Source organism: Myripristis murdjan, chromosome 4 (assembly GCF_902150065.1).
Source record: "Myripristis murdjan chromosome 4, fMyrMur1.1, whole genome shotgun sequence".
In the NCBI taxonomy this organism is placed as follows: domain Eukaryota; kingdom Metazoa; phylum Chordata; class Actinopteri; order Holocentriformes; family Holocentridae; genus Myripristis; species Myripristis murdjan.
In genome coordinates, this window is record NC_043983.1 from 26,976,799 (window position 1) to 26,999,489 (window position 22,691).

At 42.3% G+C, this 22,691-nt stretch overlaps 1 protein-coding gene across 1 annotated transcript in view; it reads left to right on the forward strand.

Moving 5' to 3' along the window:
- The window catches only part of LOC115357998 (contactin-associated protein-like 4), a 107,563-nt gene that overhangs the window by 58,976 nt on the left and 25,896 nt on the right, over nt 1-22,691 (forward strand). The window contains exons 10-14 of the mRNA XM_030049766.1: nt 2,479-2,650; nt 8,681-8,787; nt 12,530-12,649; nt 13,796-13,996; nt 17,652-17,814. Coding sequence (XP_029905626.1) covers nt 2,479-2,650; nt 8,681-8,787; nt 12,530-12,649; nt 13,796-13,996; nt 17,652-17,814 — 763 coding nt within the window. The remainder of the gene's footprint in view (nt 1-2,478; nt 2,651-8,680; nt 8,788-12,529; nt 12,650-13,795; nt 13,997-17,651; nt 17,815-22,691) is intronic.

Below are 22,691 nucleotides of genomic sequence, written 5' to 3' on the forward strand. Positions count from 1 at the left end.
CAAGCGAGTGCCCCAGATTTTTCTAGAGCACAACAACAAAAAACAATTAATTTCAGGTGAAGTTTTTACCGTGGTAGTTGGGGAAAACTGCTGACGCGGCCATTCTGGACGAGTTAAAATTCATGGAGGTGCTCAGGTAATAATTATTATCTCCAGACTTCCTCAGGAGGTTTAATGCCATCCAAAGAGGATGAATTCATAAAGCTTTATCCCTCTCTCTCCCTCTCCTCGTTCTGTCCTCCTCTCTCCTCTGGACAACCTCCCTCTTCCTCCTGTCTTGATTCTCTTTGACGTTTATTTTTTTCTTTCAGGTTGTCCTTCGCCTCTTCTCCCCTCTCTCCCCTCTTTCTCTCCTCTCTTGTTTCCTCCACTCGCTTTTTTGTTCCCCTCTCAGTGTCTTCCCTCCCCTCCCATCACCTCTCCTTTTCATTTTCGCAGCTCTATCTCATCACTTTCATTTTCTCTCCTCGTTCCCTTACCATGCAACACTGATCTGTAGTCGTGGCATGTGCTCTGATTAGCTGTGGAACCTCCTCCTGCACACAGTGCCCTTACAAACACACACACACACACTTGTGCATGCTCACATAAATACTTATATAGACACACACACACACACACACACACACACACAGACACGCTACATTTCTCCATGTCTGAAGTGTATTAATGAAATGAAAAAATCGATCGCATTGATTCAATGTTCAGAGCTCGGCTTTGAACAGCACAGCTCCGGCCACAGCACAAATCAGACGTCACCTCATCTGAATAAATAATAGAATAGCCACCATATGCTGAAGAGAAATTACATTAAGATTTGACAGCTATAGTAAATCACCGTGAGTTTTAACACCTGTAGTAAATCACAGAAGGTATTATACCAATTAGTAAATCCTAATGATCCTAATGAGTAAATCATTGAATTTTAAACCCTACAACATGTCAGTGAGTTTTAAGCCTGTAGTGATTCAAGTCGCAACTTGGTGGTCTGTGAGATGTAGCACATAATATATTCATCAGAAACACAGAGGACCTTTAAATTATATTAAAAAAGGTGTCAAGCAGGGTTGGGCAATATGGTCAAAATGTTCCTACTGGCCACCATCAGCCCAAACAACCAGTTGCCAATGTGTTGTGTGTTTCTGTGTGTGTGGGGGGGGGGGTGTTTATCTGCTGAATTATTTGAATACTTTGCCTGATTTCTACTAGGTTATTTCTTATTTCACCATTTTAATTCTACTAAATTCTCCACCTTATTTTAGTTTACGCACAAACTATTTTAATCTGCTCACCTTGCTCACTTACCCTTCTATTCTCTCTTATTGCACACACACCAGCTTGTTTCCCTCTCCTACCACAACTCGCATCTTATATATATATTTTTTTTTTACCCGAGTTTCTGTTTTCACGACAGAAGGTGAGCCATGTGTCGAAGCGATCAAAACCAACGTGGTACCGAGTGACGCTTCCTTTGTCCAATACTCTGCAGCAGCGAGGCATTTAGCGAGCGCTGCTGCTGTCATTTGCTCTCTCGCTGTGTGACAGTCGCTTTTCCCTTGGCTGCGACGACATGGGAGGGGGAGGGGCGGCTCCTGTTTGGTTTGCACAAGCAAACTTTAGCTGTGTGGGTCCAAAGAAGTTTCAGACATACTCGTACCCTGTTGTTTGACATTTTAACTTCTGGAAGAAAAAATCTCCATCTCCACCACCACCACCCAAGAAAAAAAAAACAAAAACAAAAAAAAAACAGCTGCAGATTGGACTCAGCCAGTCACTGATGTATTTGTTCAGCTGAATATATCAAGCCTTGTTTATAGAATGGAGAATGTATATGTAAGCAGCTGACCTGAGTGGGGGGATGATGGTATAACTAATGGCGGAGCGAGGCACTGTAACACTATAAACTCTCTCTGTCTCTCTCTCTCTCTCTTTCTCTCACTCTCACTCTCACTCTCTTTAATAAATTCTGTTTCATCTCTATTTATCGTGTTAGCCCAGAAAACAGCATCAACACAATGGGCTCTGTTTTCATGAACAAGGTGCAGACTCAGGCAGCAGCACATACTACACACACACACACACACACACACACACACACACACACATACATACTAATTTTGGGAGACCTGTTGGAAAGTAGATAGCTTATGTAGTTGCTGGATCTGGGAAACATGGCCTTTTTGGACACTGAGTGGAAATTGGCGATAATTTGTGCTATGTATGCAGATTAGTCCAATGATTTAGAGCCAGCCAATTTGGTTTGTACAAAAACATCGAAGTGCATGGACCTATTTTGAAAGAACCTGGTGTTGGTTGGGTAAGTCATGTCATGGGGAGAAAAGAATTACCGAATCAGCACAGGGGGGGAAAAAATCCACTTAACATTAATTCACCGACCAAATTACCACTCCAAAGTCACTCTGCTTGATCTGACACGAAAATAGAGTCTCGACTGCTTTCATGTGGTTCCTTCCTCAGGTTGTCCTGCTGAGGGGAGCGGTCACGAGTGTGAGAACCCCTTCAAGGTGTTCCAGGGCTGCATGCGTCTCCTGACTCTGGACAGCCAGCCGGTTGACCTGATCAAGGTGCAGGAGAGGCTGCTGGGAAACTACAGCCATCTGCAGATTGATATGTGTGGCATCATCGACAGGTCAGCCCCCAGAGCCGCCGCCACCTCACTGATTTTGTCCTGAGCCAAAATGTCTTCCCTTTCTCCAATTCATTATACAGATCCCAATGAGTTTGGGGACATTATTGACTTATCCTGAGTTCCTGTGTGTTTGTGCCCGGCCCAGATCTTCATCCGAGCTGCAGAGAACACTGCTGCCTTTCCAGAACTAACGCTAGCTAACGTCAACTTCTGCTGTAGCTGACTGTCTTCTGTCACGTGCTGTGGGTTTGCGGCAGGCAGTCGTTTCTTGCAAAAATCTCCCAAGTTATCTGACCCAAAAATTAGTTATCTGACTCCCATGTGTTGTTGTGGGATGGAAGTGTGAGAAAACGATGCGCTCAGCCCAGTGTGGAAGGGGGCGTTTGATTTATTGTTCCCAACCTGGCCTAATTTGTGGACCATTCAAGATGTCTTTTGCACAGGGCAAGGATGGGTTATTATTATTATTATTTTTAATATATATAATATTATTAAACTAAAAATAAAACTGTCCAAAATTGAATCTCGGTAAAAGATTTTTTTTTTTTTTTTTGTAAAAGAAAATTTGTTATTCATTTAAAGAGATAAAGACATTTTAAAATTGTTTTGTGAAATGCAAGGGATTCAGTCAGCTATCAATTGCATAACTTGTAAATATTATTATTATTATTGTTAAATAATAGGCCTGGAATATATATATATATGGCTTATCAAATACAATTATATTCTTTATATATGAGCATGTACATAGTGTGTAGAAATAGTGTACCTTGGAAAATGCATCTAAAAAATAAAAAAAAAAAAAAGCCAAAATGCTTGAAGTCCACTGCCTTATCCACTACATACAAGCATTCATAAGATAGTGACCTGTGAGACCAAACCGTTCTGACTTTCTTTTTTCATGGTATTTAAATTCATTAACTTTGTTGTGATGCTCCCCTGTCAAGTGTGTTGCTGCGGCTCAGAGAGACCTCCACAATCAGTTTGGGATCTGTGACCGCAGTGCCAAAAAGAAGTAACTCAGATTGTGATATATTTTTTTTAAATTCAGTTTTCTCTGCAGTCCAATTGCATAACTCTGGAAAATATATGCTAAGCCAGAAAACCATTTCCTCCCCTTAACATGGTCAGTATGATATAAAGTTGGATGGAAAATCTAATCTAATTTATTGCTGTCCTGTCATTTCAAATAAGTTCTGCTTCTGCAGGCATAGTTTTGGCGGTGTATACAGTATACAGCATTGGGTGGTGTACGGCATAAACATTTAATATTCATATCGTTCTTAACAATGCCAGTATGCACTCACACACAGGTAAATAGACATAAAATTTGCTGACACACATTCACTAGTCAAGGAATAGATGTCTGAGAGGTGAATGTGAGGTGAATACAAAGTACTGTATCCACTGGGTGTAAGCTTACCTCAAGATTAAAGGGATGCAACAAAAAAAATGGTAGTAGATATCAAACTGTGCCATCTGACAGTCGGCTGAGTTAGGGCATTTTTCTCAAGGCAAATCTCTGGAGGAGGATTGGGCAGATTCCATATAATCCACACTTTTCCCCTCCACACAGTTATGTAAGTTCCAAGAGTAAGTCTAAGCCGCATCCGTGGGGTGGCACATCACTGTTTGTTGCATGGAATGAAGTAAATCTCGGGTAAAGCCCTCCTTGAGGCACAAGTGGCATCCTTTGAAATTGAAGATTGAAAACAGAGCACCGATAGCCATTCATTAATCCAGAATTCCTATTGTCACTTTGTGGCCGGCGGGCCCTTAGCACACCGGCTCCGCCTTACTGCCTCCAGAGGAAAGTTGCCAAGGAGAGACTGAGGAGCTTACATGCAAGTAAGTGGATTAATTAGCACTGAGATGCAGGCGTGTTTCATCTCCTAGTTCACTTAAGGTGATTATCACATCCAGACGAACGGCAGGACGATTCTTGCAGAAGGTTCTTCACAAGTTGTCTTGGAAGAACAAAGTCATAAAGAATCCAAGAACAGACAGGCACCTTTGCAGTTTTAATTCGTGCCGCTATATTTCACTGTGTTGCGTTGCTCTGGCTTTGGATTTTAGTGGGCAGGTCATCATTTCATGCATCTGATGGAAGCAAATTTCAGATCTTTACCTGTCCTTGGGTTCTGTGGTTTAAGAATCACACTTCTGCCATTAGATGTGACTTCAAACACATGATGGTGAACACAAACACTGACAAGAATACAAATGGAGAAATACCGTTACTCTAAGCAAATCGAGAGCATTACCTCCTGCATCCACCAACCTCTTTCATCCTGATGTGTGTGTTTTTATGTGTATGTCTGTGTGTGTGTGTGTGTGTGTGTGTGTGTGTGTGTGTGTGCGCATGCAAATGTCCATGAGTATTCCTGTTTGTCTGTGTGCACTGTGCGTGTCTGTGGATGTATGTTTTGATGTGAGACAGATGAAGCTGTCAGACGGCAGTGTGTGTGACCTCTTAGCTTCTGTCAACCCCCTGACAATTTAATAATACACCTTGTCAAAACACACACACACACACACACACACACACAGGTAAAGCGAAACACAGGTCACTACGGTGTCCTTTCCCCATGTCTGCCTGTCTTTCTGTCTGTCTGCCTATCAGCCAGTGACTTCACAACGTGGCAAACTGGCCAGACCCAGCATGAAAAGGACACACACACACACACACACACACACACACACACACACACACATGCATTGTCACAAACACAATGTACCCTTCACGCTCCCGTTGTCACTCCAAACTGTGTCCTTTGTGTGAGTGTGTGTGTGTGTGTGTGTGTGCGTGTGTGTGAAGGTGCCAACTTGTCCAGGAGCAGGTGTAGAGCTGACTGAAAGGATAAAAATACATACATACCTTAACCTCCACCTCCCTCTGGCTTTCACACACACACACACACACACACACACACACACACACACACACACAAACACACTCCCTCTCTCTCTCTCATGCTGTTCAGCCGACTGCAGTTATTTGAAGTCTTTGTAGGACATTGCGGTCTATCTATCCCAGTAATAGTGTGCAGACCAGGGGCAGTGCTATGCTGTGCTGGTTTAGCCGGAGGCACTAATAGAAAGTGGGGAGATTGGATACAAGTCCTGTGATCCAAGCTACGGTACAGGACACTGTCACACCGCAGCACAAACTTTTAGATAAGCTACCAAGTCTGTTTTCTCAGTTAAGCCTGCAGCCCTGTGATCCGAGCCCCGGCACAGTACGCCGTCTAGTTGCATTGCAAATTGTTACTCTTGATTGAAGCCCTCCAGAGATTTATAGAGGACAAACCTACAGGGACTGTGTCCTTTTAACCCTCCGCAAATATTTAGATGCGGCGATACAGACGACAGTGCGGCTCGCTCTTTGACCAGGCCTTGTGTTTTACATCGCTCTAGTGTTTTTGGTGTCTGTCTGCCTGTTTGTTTGAGGCAGCGTGGAGCGATATGTGATTGACAGCAGACCAGATGTTCGCTGCTCACTGTTCGCTGTAGTCGTTGTTGAGTATTCACAACATTTGCCATCGAACCGCGGCAGCGAAGACAAAACGGATGTTGAAAAGTCAGGGAAAATAGATGTAGCAACATATGTTCCTCCACCTGCTCTCCCTGTCTCCTTATCTGATGAAGATAAAGAGGTGAAAACTCGAGAGCTTTCTTCTTCTGATTGTCCAATTAGGAATCCGGGAGAACAAGATATTCTTCGAAAGACTGGTTTGGCTGAGCTTTTTCCAACTGCACTGCAAAAACTCAAAATCTTACCAAGATTATTTGTCTTATTTCAAGTCAAAAATGTCTTATTACTAGTCAAAATATCTCATTACACTTAAAATAAGACATGATCACCTCAGAAGTAACTTGTTTTTAGACAATTTGTCTCTTGTTTCAAGTGAAAATTTGCTTGAAACAAGTGAAAATTTGCTTGTTTCATTGGCAAAATTTGTTTCTTGTTTCTAGCTAATTTTCACTTATTTCAAGTGAATTTTCACTTTTTCCACTGGCAAATTTTGCCAATGAAACAAGCAAATTTTCACTTGTTTCAAGTGAATTTTCACTTGAAAAATTGTCTAAAAACAATTTACTTCTGAGGTGATCATGTCGTATTTTAAGTTTAATGAGATATTTTGACTAGAAATAAGACAAATAATCTTGGTAAGATTTTGCATTTTTGCAGTGTGGCGCCCTATTCATTTTATGCTTGATGATGTATGCCCAAAAAAAAAAAAAAATTCTACATCTTGAAATGAAATATTAAAAATGAGTCATGATGTAATTTTTACTGATGGATTGGTTTTAACTGTGTGGTGGGACCTCTTGTTTATCAAAATCACCATGGCAACGAGCTGTGGTTGACTGACATCGCACGGTGCAGGCTGATATGACATTTTTTTTTTCTTTCCAGTGCGAGCCCACTGTGTCAGTCTGCCTCTGTGCTGCTCTTTCTCTGTCTGTATTTAATAAGACATAGTGCCCTGACCTCATTTTCACAGGTTCAGTGTCCAAATGCTGCTGATATCCAGCCGCTGCCTCCCGCATCCCACTACTACTTCCTCCATCTATCCTTCCCCTACACACACCTTCACCCTCTGTCTCACCTCTTCCCTCCCGCCGTCTCTGCTTCTTTCTCCTCCTCCATGAATGTTTCCTAATCCCTCAATCCTGTAGCTGTACCTCCTTTATTTTCTCAGTCAGTTTGAGAAAGCTTGCGTCTGCTTTTGTGTGTGTGTGTGTGTGTGTGTATGTGTTTGTAGCCATGCTGAGCTCATTCCCAGCAGGAGGATGTGTCACACAGGCTATAGTGTACATTTACATTTATATTTTGGGTATGTCGCTGGCATCTGGGCATAGAGTGACTTGCAAGGAGGGCAACAATAGAATAAGCTCTGATGGCTGTGCTGCCAACATTACTAGCAATCAGTCGTAAAAGGTGTAAAGGTCAGAGCCACGGGGTGTAACCATGCTCTCTGTAGCGATCCATATTGATCCGTGTTTCAGTGAGAGCAAGGTAATGCCGAGATAGGAGGCAAGCCCAGGCTGAGATGAACTGCAAACCATTCAGGCAATATTCTGCGACATTTTTTATACAAATGAGTGTCCGTTGTGCAACTCCATTCAACACAATAGTGATTCAGCCTGTATCCAGTTTATAAAACTTTTCACATTTGCTGTTGTAAACATTAGGGGTCTTTTACACAGGAAGGGATATGTTTCACACTTTCGGTTTCTTTGGAATAAACAGAAGAAGAAGAACTGGGTCGTTTGCATGAGCAGTGATAGCCACCGTGGTCGAACAGGCGAAGGAAAATCCAAGGAAAAAGATGTGTTAGATTTGCTGGGCACCCTGTTTGATTGACAGGTGATCTCTGGAAAGTGCGGTACAAAAACACCACAACAATAAATGCCTGGCACCAAAGATGTCACAATACATACATACATAAATACATGCATACATAAAATTTGAATTGAAACAGGAACTTGTGTGTGAACTGTGTGGCAGCATTGAGCCTCATGGATCGACATTTGAACACTGTAGATCTGAACCTAAAGAGGAGAAAACTGTATTTCTCTATCATGAGAAAAAAATGTTCGTTTTATAGTGCAGAAACATGAAAATAAATAAAAAGGTTAATGTGCCTTCCTTCAGAGATGGGCTAGGTGGGAGTTCAAGGATTTTCTGTCTCTCCAAGATGCGATGGCAGGTAACGATGGCGGCAACGAGACGTTTGGAACCAGCAACTTCTCTGAACGCATCTGCACTTCAAAGACAGACTTTTTTTTTTTTTGTTGTTATTGAAAGTCTGCCTTTATTCAGGTCCCTCCTACACACCTGTTCATCAGAATAGTCAGGAGTGCTTGCTGAAGGCCCATTGTTCCTCTTTGCACCAAGATCCTTGAGAAACTTTGTGGAGAACTTTTGATAGACAAGGAAATAATCCCCTCTCATCCGCCCTTCCTCTCTCTCTCTCTCTCTCTCTCTCTCTCTCTCTCTCTCTCTCTCTCTCTCTCTCTCAGGTGTTCTCCCAGTCATTGCGAACATGGCGGTAGATGCAGTCAGTCATGGAGCACCTTCCACTGCAACTGCTCCAACAGCGGCTACAAAGGAGCCACCTGCCACAGCTGTAAGCAACGGGCCACAGGGCGTCCTCAGACCTTTTCAAAAGTCTCACACAGTTTTAAAAGAAATCGTCCAAATCTAAAGCTGAAATCTGTAATGTCAATGTTAATTACCACATCATTATGATATCCACATGTACGCTGGGGTGTGGTAAAACTATAAAACAGACCAGATTTGTTGTGGCGAGACTCTCTCCGTGCTGTCCTACCAAGAAATGGCAAAAGTATAAATCATCTTGTCGAGTCGCACCTGTCCTGGTCGACTGTGCCAGTATAGTCTGTTCAAAACGAAGCCATTACACTATAAACCAGATTAATCAAGCACAGACGCTTCAGTTGCAATCCCAAATTTCAGACAGACACAGAGCGATCAGCTGAGGCTACACAGAGAATAATCCTTAGACAGTCGGAGTGAAATGCAAAGTGTTAGTTCCTGTCAAACTGCTGTCACATCACTTCATGTTTACGTCATCCCATGCTACTTTACTTTAAAATTTCAACACGTTAGTTAATATTATATTTACGTTAATGTAACCTGGTACCATGTTACATTTTCACTTTGCCTGGCATCAGATGCTCCTCCACCACCATGGAGTGAGCTTTGATGCCTTGAAAAGTATCAAAAGCCTCGTTTTCTTTGTTCACCCTGGAATAAGGTTTTACTTGCAGCTGCATTTTATTTTGAAGCACATAGACTATTTACAGTAGGCGTCATCCATTCAGCGCAGAGTTGAGAAGCAAGGCAAAGAAAATGTGGCAAAGGTCATGATTTGTTTAGTTGCATCATATTACATCATGGTTTTCAATTTTTCATTAGCTGTGTTCAGTTGGAAATGAAATGGCTGTTGACAGATTTGTGCTTATTTGGTGAGCTGGTTAAATTGAAATGGTCTTGAAAAAAAAAAGAAAAGAAGAAAAAAAAGCATGAGATTCTGAAACCTGCAGAAACCCTGGGCCAGTTTTGGATGTTATTTTGTACAGTCCAAGTGTGTGTGTGTGTCTGTGTGTGTTTGTGTTTGTGTGTGTGTCTAGGTCTAGGTCAGTCGGTTTTATGATGTGACAGGTTTCTTGCTACTCAGATCCCATCAGATATGACGTGGCTGAGGGTCTTGCTGAAATCAAACACCTGTCAGTCAAACCCCACCACCTCACCAGGGGAGGGAACCGGGTCAGAGAGTCAAAACAAAACAAAACAAAACAAAACAAAACAAAAAAAAACTCTCTTTGTAGGGATGGAGATGTACCACAATAACCACAACAAAAGTAATATCTGTCATTTTGGAGGGCAAACAATATTCAGAGAAACAATACGCAGATTTTTTGAGTTGTTGAATGTTCATCTCCCGCACCCATGTCTGTCCCTGTGACGGCCTCCTGGGTGAGCCACCCAAGGGGGCTGTTAACTTGGTTGCCATGGGAACACGGTGGTAGTTTGTGCACTTCCTTCATTTGTTCTGCCTTCATAAAATATGTGCATAGTTCAGTATTTTTCTCAAATCTGTTTGCAATCATGAACATAATGGTTACTGCTGATGCCAAAAAAAAAAAAAAAAAAAGCCTCTAACGAAAATTATTATTTTGTTTATAGGAACACCTGCTTGATTTACAGCTTGGCACCACAGGTGAAAATTATGATTTTGACTGGATTGGTCAATTTTAGATATTACAGTGTAACACAGTGCTTCCATAACCACTTTAGTTCCATAAAATGTACAGAAGAATCATCCAAACAACTATAAATGCTTAATTCATATTTTTCATCCAGCTGTGACAGGTGCACTGAAAATAAAATGATGGGAAAGGAGCTTTTAGCACAAAATGAGCTTTCAAAAGCAAAAAAAAAGCAAAAAAAAAAAAGCTTTTATGGCCATTTTCTTTATGCAAAACACTTACCTGTTGAAATGGCCACCAAATTTGAGGTGCCACTTCTTATCAAAAACAGCTGGTGATATATAGAGGCTTATTGATATAGCATTCTTATGATAATAATAATAATATCAGCTAAAGGAAAGTGTATAGAAAGTGTATTAGTGTACATATATATTTAGTTTCATTCTGATAGGATAAAAGTATTGTTTTTATTAGTAAACAGAAGTAAATAGAGATGCCATGGAAGCAACACATGGTCACCCTCACCCCACACAATCTCTGACTTCACTGACTTCTTATCACTTCTGGGCACTGAGCGTTTTGACTTTCAAAGTGTGAGCTTTTCGGGTATTTCATTAATAGATGCTAGAAAGAAGAAGAAGAAGAAGAAGAAGAAGAGGAAGAAGCAGAGAGAAAAGCCTCTAAGTCTTCCTCCTCCACAAGCAGTGCAGAGCTGAAAAAGATCCACAAAAGCCACAAAGCAGGGTGGGCTGAAACAGTTTTTCTACCACTGAGACTGAGTGGCTATATTTTGGCTCGCAAACCACTACGCTTATAAATGTGCCGATTCGCAGAAATTGAAATTTGATAGCTTAAAGTAGGAAATGTTCTTTTTTTTTTTTTTTTGTTCTAAGCAGTTCTGAATATTGCTATGTAGGTCAGAACATTTGAACTGAAATGAAAGACTTCTTGTTAGGCTCAGAACGAAGCGCAAAATCATTCAATTCCCTCCCCTGCGTCACCAGTTATCAGAGAGAAAGACAGAGATAGAAAGAGACAGGGTGGAAAGGGAGACAGAGGTAGAGAAAGAGAGATGAAACAGAAAGAGGGAACGGAGAGAGGCATGCAGAGAGATAGAGAGCGAGGAGGGGAGAGAGGAGAGGAGAGAGGAGAGAGGGAGTAAGACGGAAAGGAGATAGAGGAGCAAAGCATGACAGAAAGGGAGAGGGAGTCCTAAGGCAGACTGTTCTTTCCAGATAAATGGATTTCAACTTAGAGACTGCCTCAGAAAAGTATTGTAGGCATATATTTTAGGTGAGTCAAATTATAAATTAGGGAGATTGTGGCTTTGATTACACTGCCAAGTATTGATTGAATCTATCTATGCTCCAGTGGCACGATCACTTCTGGACTGGATCAGGGCCAAGCCAGGCTAGTCGACTCCATGTTGGAAAAAAAAAAAAAAAAAAAAAAAAAAGAGAAGAGAGGTTCCCACACGCTATGTTTGATTTTATTGTCGATACTTGTGTCAAAACCTCTCTCAGGCCATGTCAAGGCAATGTCTTGGGAAAGGCCTTTGACTGACGCAGAGAATTAGACAAGTGCACGTGGATGCTGCGTGGGAAACTTCCCCCCCTGTTCTTCTTACACTGACTTCTATAGCTTGATTCCCTGCAATGCGGAGAGTGTGTGTTCTGTGTGTTATGATCGTGTAGGTGTGCGTGTGTGTTTTGAAAGAGCAAACATTGCATAACTGGAGGGTTTTTATATAATTTGTTTCCACCTATTTTGGTCTCATATTTGCTGTTATGTAACCCTGTTTTAATTGATTTATTGCTCTTTTATTGTTCATCTTATTGGCTTTCACTACTCTTTGGTTGTTCGCACAGCACTTCCTAGCACTAATTAGAGTATGCCGGGCTTTGGGGTCCAATTCCCACCCGGGCCAACCATACTTGAAATCTTTACATTCAAAATATTGAAATGCACTTTGGATAAACGCAGCCACCGGATGATATTACAACACCGCTGTGATGATGAAGTGATGAAGGAAACAGACTTTATTATAACCCTCCACTGCAGTTGTTAACGCTGCCCACTGAGGCGCTAATGTGGTTATTATTGTTGAGTTGCCCTTTATTGTGGTTTTCTCCTCAGCGATGTACGAGCAGTCATGCGAGGCGTACAAACACAAAGGCAACACATCGGGACATTATTATATAGATGTGGACGGCAGCGGGCCGATCAAACCCCAGCTCATCTACTGTAACATGACAGGTAACACACACACACACACACACACACGTCATGTCGCAAAGACTCCCTGAGCCTGTTTAGGCCCTTCCAGGATCACAGCTGTAATAGAGTTTCAAGTTGGGCGGGGCTATTTTGGGCAGTCATGGTTCTGGAAGTAAAAATCCCAATTCATTTTCCCAACGGCGACGTTTCATGACAGCCTGTTTTTAACAGTTTCCAACAGCTGGATGGGCATGAAACTGTCCCAGGTGAATCATCAGTACAACAAAATGTAACAGCTGTGCCAAAATAATTCAGGTGCATTGAAACAAAGTCAAAGGTACAAGACTGTGCACGGTACATAAAAAATTTAGGCGATAAGTGACTTGCAAGTCGCACTGTGCATTGCGTCACAAAACAGCCAATCGCTGGGCTTCAAATTCTGTTGAAGTTGAGCAGCAGGTTTTTTTTTTTGGTTTTTGTCAGAGCTGTTTTTCCTGGAATACAAGATAATATTATACTGAATATATCAGAATTATATTTTGCAGCTTGAGGTTTAGTTTTCACCCAGTAACAGCCGATGGGATTCATGGGTAATGTAGTGTTAGTATTAGTGTTAGTAATGTAGTGTTCTCAGTAATGAACATTTTCAAGCAATGGCCATAACATGCCACATGTAACGATACGTGTAGTGTCCTTTATTTATCCAACAGACTCCGTGATTCTGAGTATTATTTTCGTTAACGGTATAAAAGCAGGGTGTGGTAACTTGCATTGTTTTTCTTGTGCAGTTTTGTTTTTTTAGTCTGTAATTCCTTTTTTTTTTGTTGTTGGTAAACTGGCAGGCTGGAGTATTCCTTTAAACTTCCCAATTTCCCCATAGGGATCATTAAAATTTCAACATATCTCATTTTACCCAGATTTCTCCGTCTAAAGGGCCAAAAGAGTTCGCTATTAGCAACATTTCCTCCTCTGTCTCTCCACCTCTCTCTCCCTCCCTTTGTCTCATCTTTCAATTTTCACTTGGTACTGGATTATTAACATTTGCCTACTTAGAAATAATGGTTATCATTTCTCCCTAGTTTTATCTCTCTCACTCGCTAGCACTGTAATTTGGCTGTCTACGATTCTCTCTCTCTCTCTTTCTCTCTCTCTCTCTCTCCCTCCCTCCCTCCCTCCCTCCACCAGAGGACAGCACATGGATGGTGATCCAGCATAATAACACGGAGCTGACCAGGGTACAACCGTCCCCTGAGGGGAAGCAGCATTCAGCTCACTTCGACTACTCCTCTGAGGAGGAGCAGTTGGCAGCCATCATCAGCCAATCAGATCACTGTGAACAGGAACTGTCCTACCACTGCAGGAAGTCCCGCCTCCTCAACACACCAGGTAAGGCGTGTTGATGATGCCTGTTTAGGTTCCACTGAATTATAGTGACAAAAAAGCAACATAAATTGTCTGAGTAAGGTGTTAGACCACCTCGAGCCACCAGAACAGCTTCAGTGCTCCTTGGTATAGATTCTCCAAATCTCTGAAAGTCTGCCGAAGGGATGCAACACCATTTTTCCAAAACATATTCCCTGATTTGGTGTTTTGATGACGGTGGTGAGGAGCGCTGTCTAACACGTTGGTCCAAAATCTCCTGGAGGTGTTCAGCTGTGTTGAGATTTGGTGACTGTGAAGGTCATGGCATCATGATTTTCATGATTTTCATCCTCATCAAACCATTCAGTGAGCCCTTGTGCCCTGTGGATTGGGCATTATGTGCTGGAAGAGAGAGGAGACACATTCTTTGCTTCTTTTTAGAGAGGCCTACCTGAGAGGCACCACTGCATACATACAGTAAAATGATTATCATGCTCTTTGTACCTCATTAAAAGATATCCAATGTAGTTTTCCTTGTAGACACACTTGGTTTTGTCATTTCTCACCAAATTTCTCATTAAAATACATTGTGTGTGTGTGTGTGTGTGTGTGTGTGTGTGTGTGTGTTTTGAAGCCTAATTAACATGTTGTATGTATTTTGTACCTCAAAAGATATGTACAAAGCCTTACTTTGAAATATTTTGAAAGTTGCATTGTTTTAATTAGGGTGTGTAATATGTTCATGCCTGTGCTTCTGATACAAACAACGAACGGACCCAGTTTTCCCAGCATGCACTACATATGTACAGTGCAATTAGAGATTACACATTACATTACATATCTTTAAGCTTCAGGTAGTTTCATTAGGTTTGACATGCGCCTGACTAATAAATTGTTGACGATCTCTTTATTCCCTTTACAGCATCAAGTTACTTTGCCTTGTCTTAGTATGTTTGTTAGGATCATTGTCCTCAAACTGTTGCAAACTCTTCCACCGACATAACAGACTCTGTAGGTAGGAGAGCAGTCTCAGTCTGCAGTCACAGACATAATGTCTGGTTAAATTGCTCTGCACTGACTGAGCCATTGTTTTCCTATGAAGAAGCAATGAGTCGTGCAGTTTAAAATACTTCAGCTGTGAACCTGTTTGCAGCTGACCATTCAGACCGCTTCCAAATTAGATTATACATTAGTGTGATATATAAAGCCTTATGTTTGTGATGGAGCATAGTGGAGACTGTGCGCAGATGAAGAGGGGTTTTTGTCAGGTGTGCATGGCTGTTTTTTTTTTCTTGCCTGTGGCTGTTTGGTGTTTTGGTGACTCGCCATTAACTTGACTATGCTGAGGTGCAAGGAGAAGTGCAGTAGGATGGATGTGTCAGCAATAATCAATCAGCACAGTACATTTTTAGTGCCAGGTCAGTGGCAAATGATTACAGCACAGTCATGTTCTGTGCTGTTTTCGTAGTTTTACCAAGCTATGCACGCAGGAAACAATCAAGTCCATAACTTTCCAACCATTTTTGCTGTTATGTTAATCGATTTGACATGGATATAAATTCCTGACATTTGTCTGCACCTGTTTGGTTTTTTGGGGCCTTGCTTTGAAATAAGATACATTTGTTGTGTTAAGTATATGCACATGTGGCCATGGTATGAATGATTGTCATCCAAAATAAAACTGTCAGCATGCACCATGACACACAGAAGTGAGGACTGTGGAGGCAGCCGTGTCCTCTCTTCATATCAGGGACTGGCTGATGGAGGCCCACGCCTCCCCTCCTGTAGCCAAACTGTCTCTGCTGTTTGCTGCCAACTTCTGTTTGGCTCTTCGCCTAATATCACTGAACCGTTTCCTACACTGAGCAACGGTTCTCTCCGGACCAGAGCAACACAGTAACTAAATGTGTAATCTCCTGGCCAGGTGATTTTATTTAAGGTGTCGTATACCTGCTCTCGATGATCGTGCACCTTGCACACAAGGACATCAGTTTCTTCTAGGAAGAAGCTTCTGTGGCAGATCCACTTTGCACTTTTCTCTCCATCATGAAACTGACAGAGCAAAGTGGGACAAAGTGCACTCTTTAAACGTGGAGGGAAAGATGTGATTTGATTGGATATGACTGAAGCCAGCTTTTACCACACCTGCTGATACTGTGTTCCTCCTAATTCCAACCTGCTTGCAGCTACACTGTAGAGACAGCATGCACCTGTGACCAGACATCAGACGCCACATACATGCAGCACACAGCATCGGTTTCCACAAATGTACAGAACAAGATTGTTTAGTGCACAGTGGAAAATAGTCATTCATGAGCCCTAATGCTATAGATTGTAAATATAAAGGAAGAGGTAACATTAATTAGGACACAATTGTTCTGGTGGTTAAATCGAAACTCATATAAATAATGTAATATTTTGCAAAAATTCTTTAAGAAAATGAATTTTGAAATTTCTGGGGCTTTCCCCATTACCGCTGTTTTTGGAGTTTTTTTTTTTTTTTTTTCTTCTTTTTCAGTGATTATTTGCATAGTCGCCCTAAATTATTTTTTCCATAAAAACAAATCAGGCAATATTGGAGCACGCTCCAAACAAACACACAGATCTCCCGAGGGATAGACATGCTGCACCGCTGATAAGTTCCATGAAAGCGTGAGAAGCTTGCAGGGAAACAATTGAAACTGTCAATGACATTTTTTCCAACACATACAATTTATTTTTAGTTGACTCTATTTAGATTTGCCCTGAATATTTATTTGTATTTAGTTATTTATTTTTTCCATTTAAAAAGTCAATCAATATCAAATGCAGCCATCAACCAATTTAAAGTAATCCTACACTGCATCTTTTTTTAGCTTCAGCCTCCGTCTCACTGCTTACATGTGTGACATCATGTAACTGCTGCCAGGAGGATAGAATAACAACCTAATGAATGCCTGACCAAATATCCAAGGGTGTGATTACTGATGTGAAGGGAAAATGTAGTCTTTCCTAATCTTCTGATAGCCCCATCTTCCTGCTGCCATGCACATGTCCATGACGTACATATCAACCAACCTTCCTGCACCATACTTAGTAGTAATAACGCCCATCAAGTGTGGACAGGAGCTGTCGTTAGCTGTCAGGCTGTAACAGTGTCAAGACTGGCCAACAAGGCTGCAATAGGTTAAACGAAGAGCAGTGACATACGCAAGAGTGTTGGTTTGTGTGGAAATCCTGGCAGGTAGGCTGCAGAGAGACAGATGTCATGAGACAAGCGATGGTTGGAAGAAAATGGAGAGAAACAGGGAGGAAGAGGAAAAGGAAGATCTGTCTGTCTTGTTCTGTGTGAAAGTGAAGAGCCAAATCAAACAGGACTTTACAGAGATTTTGGAAAATCCCCATAAGCCAGGAAGTGATGAAAATGTTGTTTTAACAGAGACCTCTTCATTCAGCTCCCAGTTATCCTCTCGTGATTCATCTTCATACTTTCGTGTTGTTTTGAAACTCATCTCTGCTCTGTGGTGTCAGTGCTCCCTGGAAGTGTGAAAGATGCTGTGCAAAAAGGTTGGAAACACCTTGTTCTTTCTACCTCAGCTAGACTTGACACGCTGAATGTGAATCTGCTCCACAGTGGTTAATGGTGTGTGTGTGTGTGTGTGTGTGTGTGTGTGTGTGTGTGTGTGTGTGTGTGTCCCAGAGGGCTCTCCGTTCAGCTGGTGGGTCGGGGGTCCAGGTCCAGGCCAGGTCCAGACTTACTGGGGCGGGGCGCTGCCAGGCAGCCATCAGTGTGCCTGTGGCCTGCAGGACACCTGTCTGGATCCAAAACACTACTGCAACTGTGACGCTGACCACGACCAATGGTACGGCACATGAGTATCCTGTTTTCTCCTGTAGTTTGTCACATCCATTACATAAACTATATTTTTAATGTATGACTGACTGTTGGCCAAGGAGTAGTTGTATACTGTAAATATAACTGAGCTCAGTATCACCAAATGCATGTTTTTATTAAAAGGGAAAAAAAATATGCCAGTGGAATGACATAAACCCATTTGTTAACAATGTTGTTTCTCCTGTTTTAAGATCTTTTTCAAGTTCTGCCCACTAGTATCAAGAAAATTATTATTGAAAGAAGAAAATTCTTCAAATAAGCTGATTAGAATTGGAATCAAATGGGATAATCTGTGTTAACATGGGTAACATCTTAAGATGGGTATTTTTTCAATTATATGCAAACATCAGGATTTTGGTGGCTTTACCATTTGACTTCCACATTAATTTAAGTGTATTACAGATTACTAATGTTGTTCAATGTCTTTTTTAAAAAATGCACCTGCATTTGTTCCATAGGAACTCATTAAAAATGGCATCAGTGAACAACTTTGATGTCTACGCTGGTAGCAATTTAAAAGCAACAGCTTGCAAAAATAATGCAATTTTTTTTTTTTACAAACAAAGCAAAATCATGGAGGTTATACTAGCGCGTAGGCATCTAATATTTATGTTTAGGGACTGTGAAGAGTGACATTTCTACAGTTATCAGCAGTAACGGGTACAAATAAGTACCCTTTACTATGCATGTCTCTTTTTGTTTCTATTCAGCTATTCAACAAAATGATTTAGTGAAATTCATGTTGTCAGGACATTCATCGAGGATGACTCACTCTTGCGGCCCATCCGGCCACAGTGGACAGAAAAGAGTCAAGAGACAAGCAGGACAAATCCCAAAGATATTTAAACATCCCTCTCCATGCCTTATTCAATCCTGTATTTAAATCCCTTTATCCATGCTGTAAGCAATTCTGTATTTAGGTCACCTTCCCAATCTTGTAACCAATTCTGTAGTTAGACCCATTTTCCCATGTTGTAAGCATTCCTGCTAACGTTTCCATGGCCGATGCTCCTTCCCTCCATCGTCTCACCACCCAAATCTGTTTCAACACTGAATCTATTTTTATAGACTTTCTCCAGCCCATCAATATTTCATCAGATTCACCAGATTTTCCTGTACACATCTACAGTCCTAGATTTTTTTTTTTTTTTTTTTTTTGGTGTGATCTCGCAGCAATGAGGCTGGTTGACTGATTTTCAAACAACACAACACAAGTGTGTAAGTGTTGTGTGTGTGTGTGTGTGTACGTGTTTGATGAATGTACAAATGAATCACTCGGCCTACGTTCTTTGGAAAATGGTTCCACAAAAGATTGGCTTAGACACGTTGTGTCAGCTCAAATGCTTGTCTTCTTTTGAACGTACACCTGTAAACCAGTTAGAACAAACAAACGCGGTCTGGAGATGAAGAGGTAAAGTAATCTAAACCTGTCCCAGTTTTCCAGCACAGTTAGGAGTTTCTGTGCCATCCACTGTTTTACACTAGATCTGTATGCTTCTTCTTCTTCTTCTTCTTCTTCTTCTTCTTCGGAGAGGAGTGAGAAGGGAGAGCAGAGCGCGTTTTGAGCGTTTTTTTCAGCTTTATACTCGTTTTATTTTATTTTTATTTTTTGTGTATGTATAATTTGACATAGTTGATTATTGTAGGTTTTTTTTTGTTGTTGTTGGTTAGTTTTTTATTGTTTAGCGTGTGTGTACCGGCCAGATCTTTGTCTGGCCGGTTGGCGTCTCTGACGCCATGGCGGACCGTGATGGTTTCACCAGGCTCACCAGAGAGCACGGGGTGAAGGTCGGTGGCAGCTTCCCGTGTAGTGTGGAGGAGGTCGCCCTGGCCGTAGGGGAAGTGATCGGGCATAAACACGTGAAGTCAGCCGCTCGGATGAACAGCGCTATTGTTTTGTTTGTTGAAAAAGTGGAGCAGGCAAACAGGTTGGTTGAGACTGGGATCACGGTGAATGGTTTGTTTGTGCAGGTTCTACCGCTATCACAACCGGCGACTAAAATCATTCTGTCAAATGTCCCTCCATTCATTAGTGATGATTTTCTAACAAAAGAATTGTCTCGACATGGTAAAGTTGTGTCAGCAGTTAAAAAGATGTCTTCAGGGTGTAAATCAGCCTTGCTGAAGCATGTTGTGTCTCACAGAAGACAACTCTTTATGATTTTGAATAATCGTAATGAGGAGTTTAATTATAGATTTCGTGTCAAAGTGGATGATTTCGAATATGTGTTGTATGCGTCATCCTCAAACATGACTTGCTTTAACTGTGGTGAAGAAGGGCATCTTATTAAAGCCTGCCCTAACCGAGCCGCGCCGGCTCCGTGCGGGCCGGCCGCGCCGGCTCCGTGCGGGCCGACCGCGCCTGGTCCGTGCGGGCCGACCGCGCCTGGTCCGTGCGGGCCGACCGCGCCGGCTCCGTGCGGGCCGACCGCGCCGGCTCCGTGCGGGCCGACCGCGCCTGGTCCGGCGCCATCCGGCTCGGCAGAGCGGCGGTGCGCCGCTGCGGAGCCCGGGGCCGCGCATCGGCGAGCTACTGTGGAAAAGCCCGGACCTGGTGCTACCGATCTCGCCGCGGATCGGTCCGGGCCGTGTGCCAATGTTTCAGATGCAAGCGAGAGAGCTGCAGTCAGTGCTGTGACGTCACCTACGGTCGGTGACTCCCAGGCGTCTGAGGTGAACGGTGAAGGAGAGGGGAACACAGGTGATGGTGGTGTGGGGAGTGAGGAGGGAAGAGAGGAAGGTGAGGTGATAGATGAAGAGGAGGTGTTGACAGGTGAAGGGGGTGAGGGGACAGGTGAGGGAAGGCAGGTGACAGGTGAAGGAGGTGAGGTGACAGGTGAAGGGAGGGAGGTGACAGAGGAAAAGGGTGAGAAAAAATCAGGGGAAAGAAGTGCAGAAATGCAGGTAGAACAGGGAGGAGCATGTGGAGAGCAGGAAGAGGAGTGTGGGGAACAGACAGGTGAGTCAGTTGAGGCAGCAGGATCTCAGGAACAGAAAATGAGTGAAATAGGAGAAACACTTGGGGGAAAGGAAAATGAAAGTGATGAAATGATGGACGAGGGTGAAGAAACAAAACAAGCAGGAAAAAGGCAGCTTAAGAAAAAGAACATGGAGGTTGAAGCAAAAACAGCCAGGCGTACAAGACTATCAGCCAAAGCAGAAAGCACTGACAGTGATGGCTGGTTCTCTGACAGTGAGACACCAGCCACCTCAGACAACAGTTTATATTCTGCAAAAATGATCAAGACATACCTTAGAAAAACAAAAGGACTGAAAAAGGTTAAACTTGAGAAGTTTTTTCCTAACAAACAACAGTTTTGTACTTCAGCCAGACTCCACATCAAATCAGGAGAAATAGGAAGTCCAGAGAAATACAGACTACAGAAGAAATTGGTTGAAGTTAGCAAATCACTATGGAACTGAGCATGATTAGGACAAACATTTGTGTTTTATTAACATATTTTGTTGTTCTTAGTATAGGTTTTAATCTTTCAATCTCTATGGATACTTTTAGAGTTGGGAGTTTGAACCTTAACGGGGCCAGAGATGCAAAGAAACGTGTGTTTTATATGAGACTGCCAAATTAAAGAAGGTTGACGTTTTATTTATTCAGGAGACACACAGTGATGAAAATAATGAGACTGACTGGATCAGAGAATGGGAAGGTAAAATTGTTTTAAGCCACAACACCTCAGCGAGTGCAGGAGTGGGCTTCCTCCTCTCGAATGCTTTTAACCCGCTGTCTGTGGAGGTGGAGCATGTCATCCAGGGGAGGTGCCTTTTAATGAGAGCTGGCTTTGAGCATTTTAACATTGTTTTTATCAATATTTATGCTCCTAACAACGGTGCAGAGAGAAAACGCTTTTTTGAAAAAGTTAATGATAAATTTAAAGATTTTAATTCATCGGATTATGTGTTTTTAGGTGGGGATTTTAATTGTACAGAGAATGAGCTTCTAGATCGCAACCATGCAGAGCCTCATTCAGTTTCCCAGCATGCTTTGCAGCAGCTGGTACACTCCCATGGCCTGGTGGATGTATGGAGGAGGATGCACACAAGCTCCAGACAATATACATGGTCCCACTGTAGAGACAATAGAATCTCTGTGGCCCGCCTTGACCGATTTTATTGTTTTAAACAACACTTTAATGTTTTTAAAACTTGTTGTATTGTACCTGTTGTTTTTTCTGATCACTCTTTGGTTTTATGTAGTGTTTTTATCAGGGATGTCCTACACAGAAGTGCCTACTGGCATTTTAATTCAGTTTTAGCAGTTGATCGTAATTTTAAAGATGCTCTTGTTTATTTATGGTCTGGTTTTAGAGAGAGAAAGCGTGAGTTCACTAGCCTGAGACAGTGGTGGGACCATGGTAAAATACAAATTAAGCAGTTATGTCAGCAGCACACGCTCAATGTCACACGAGACATCACCAGATCTATCAGTGATCTGGAGTCTGACATCGTGGAACTGCAACGTCTTAGTGAATCCACAGGAAATCGAGGATATATTGAAATCCTCAAAACCAAAAAGATGGCGTTAGCCAACCTGTTGGACAAAAAGGTACAAGGTGCGCTGGTCCGGTCCAGAATCCAGAACATCACGGAGATGGATGCTCCCTCTGGCTTCTTCTTCGGCTTAGAGAAGAGACACGGGCAGAGGAAGCAGATCCACTCACTACTGTCGGACACGGGGCAGGAACTCACTGAGCCAGGCCAGATCCGGAACAGAGCTGTGGAGTTCTACTCAGCGTTGTACAAAAGTGAGTACCAAGAAAATGAACATTTGTTTGAGGAGTTCTGTGATGAACTGCCACAAATCCAGAAAGACTTGAACACACAGTTGGA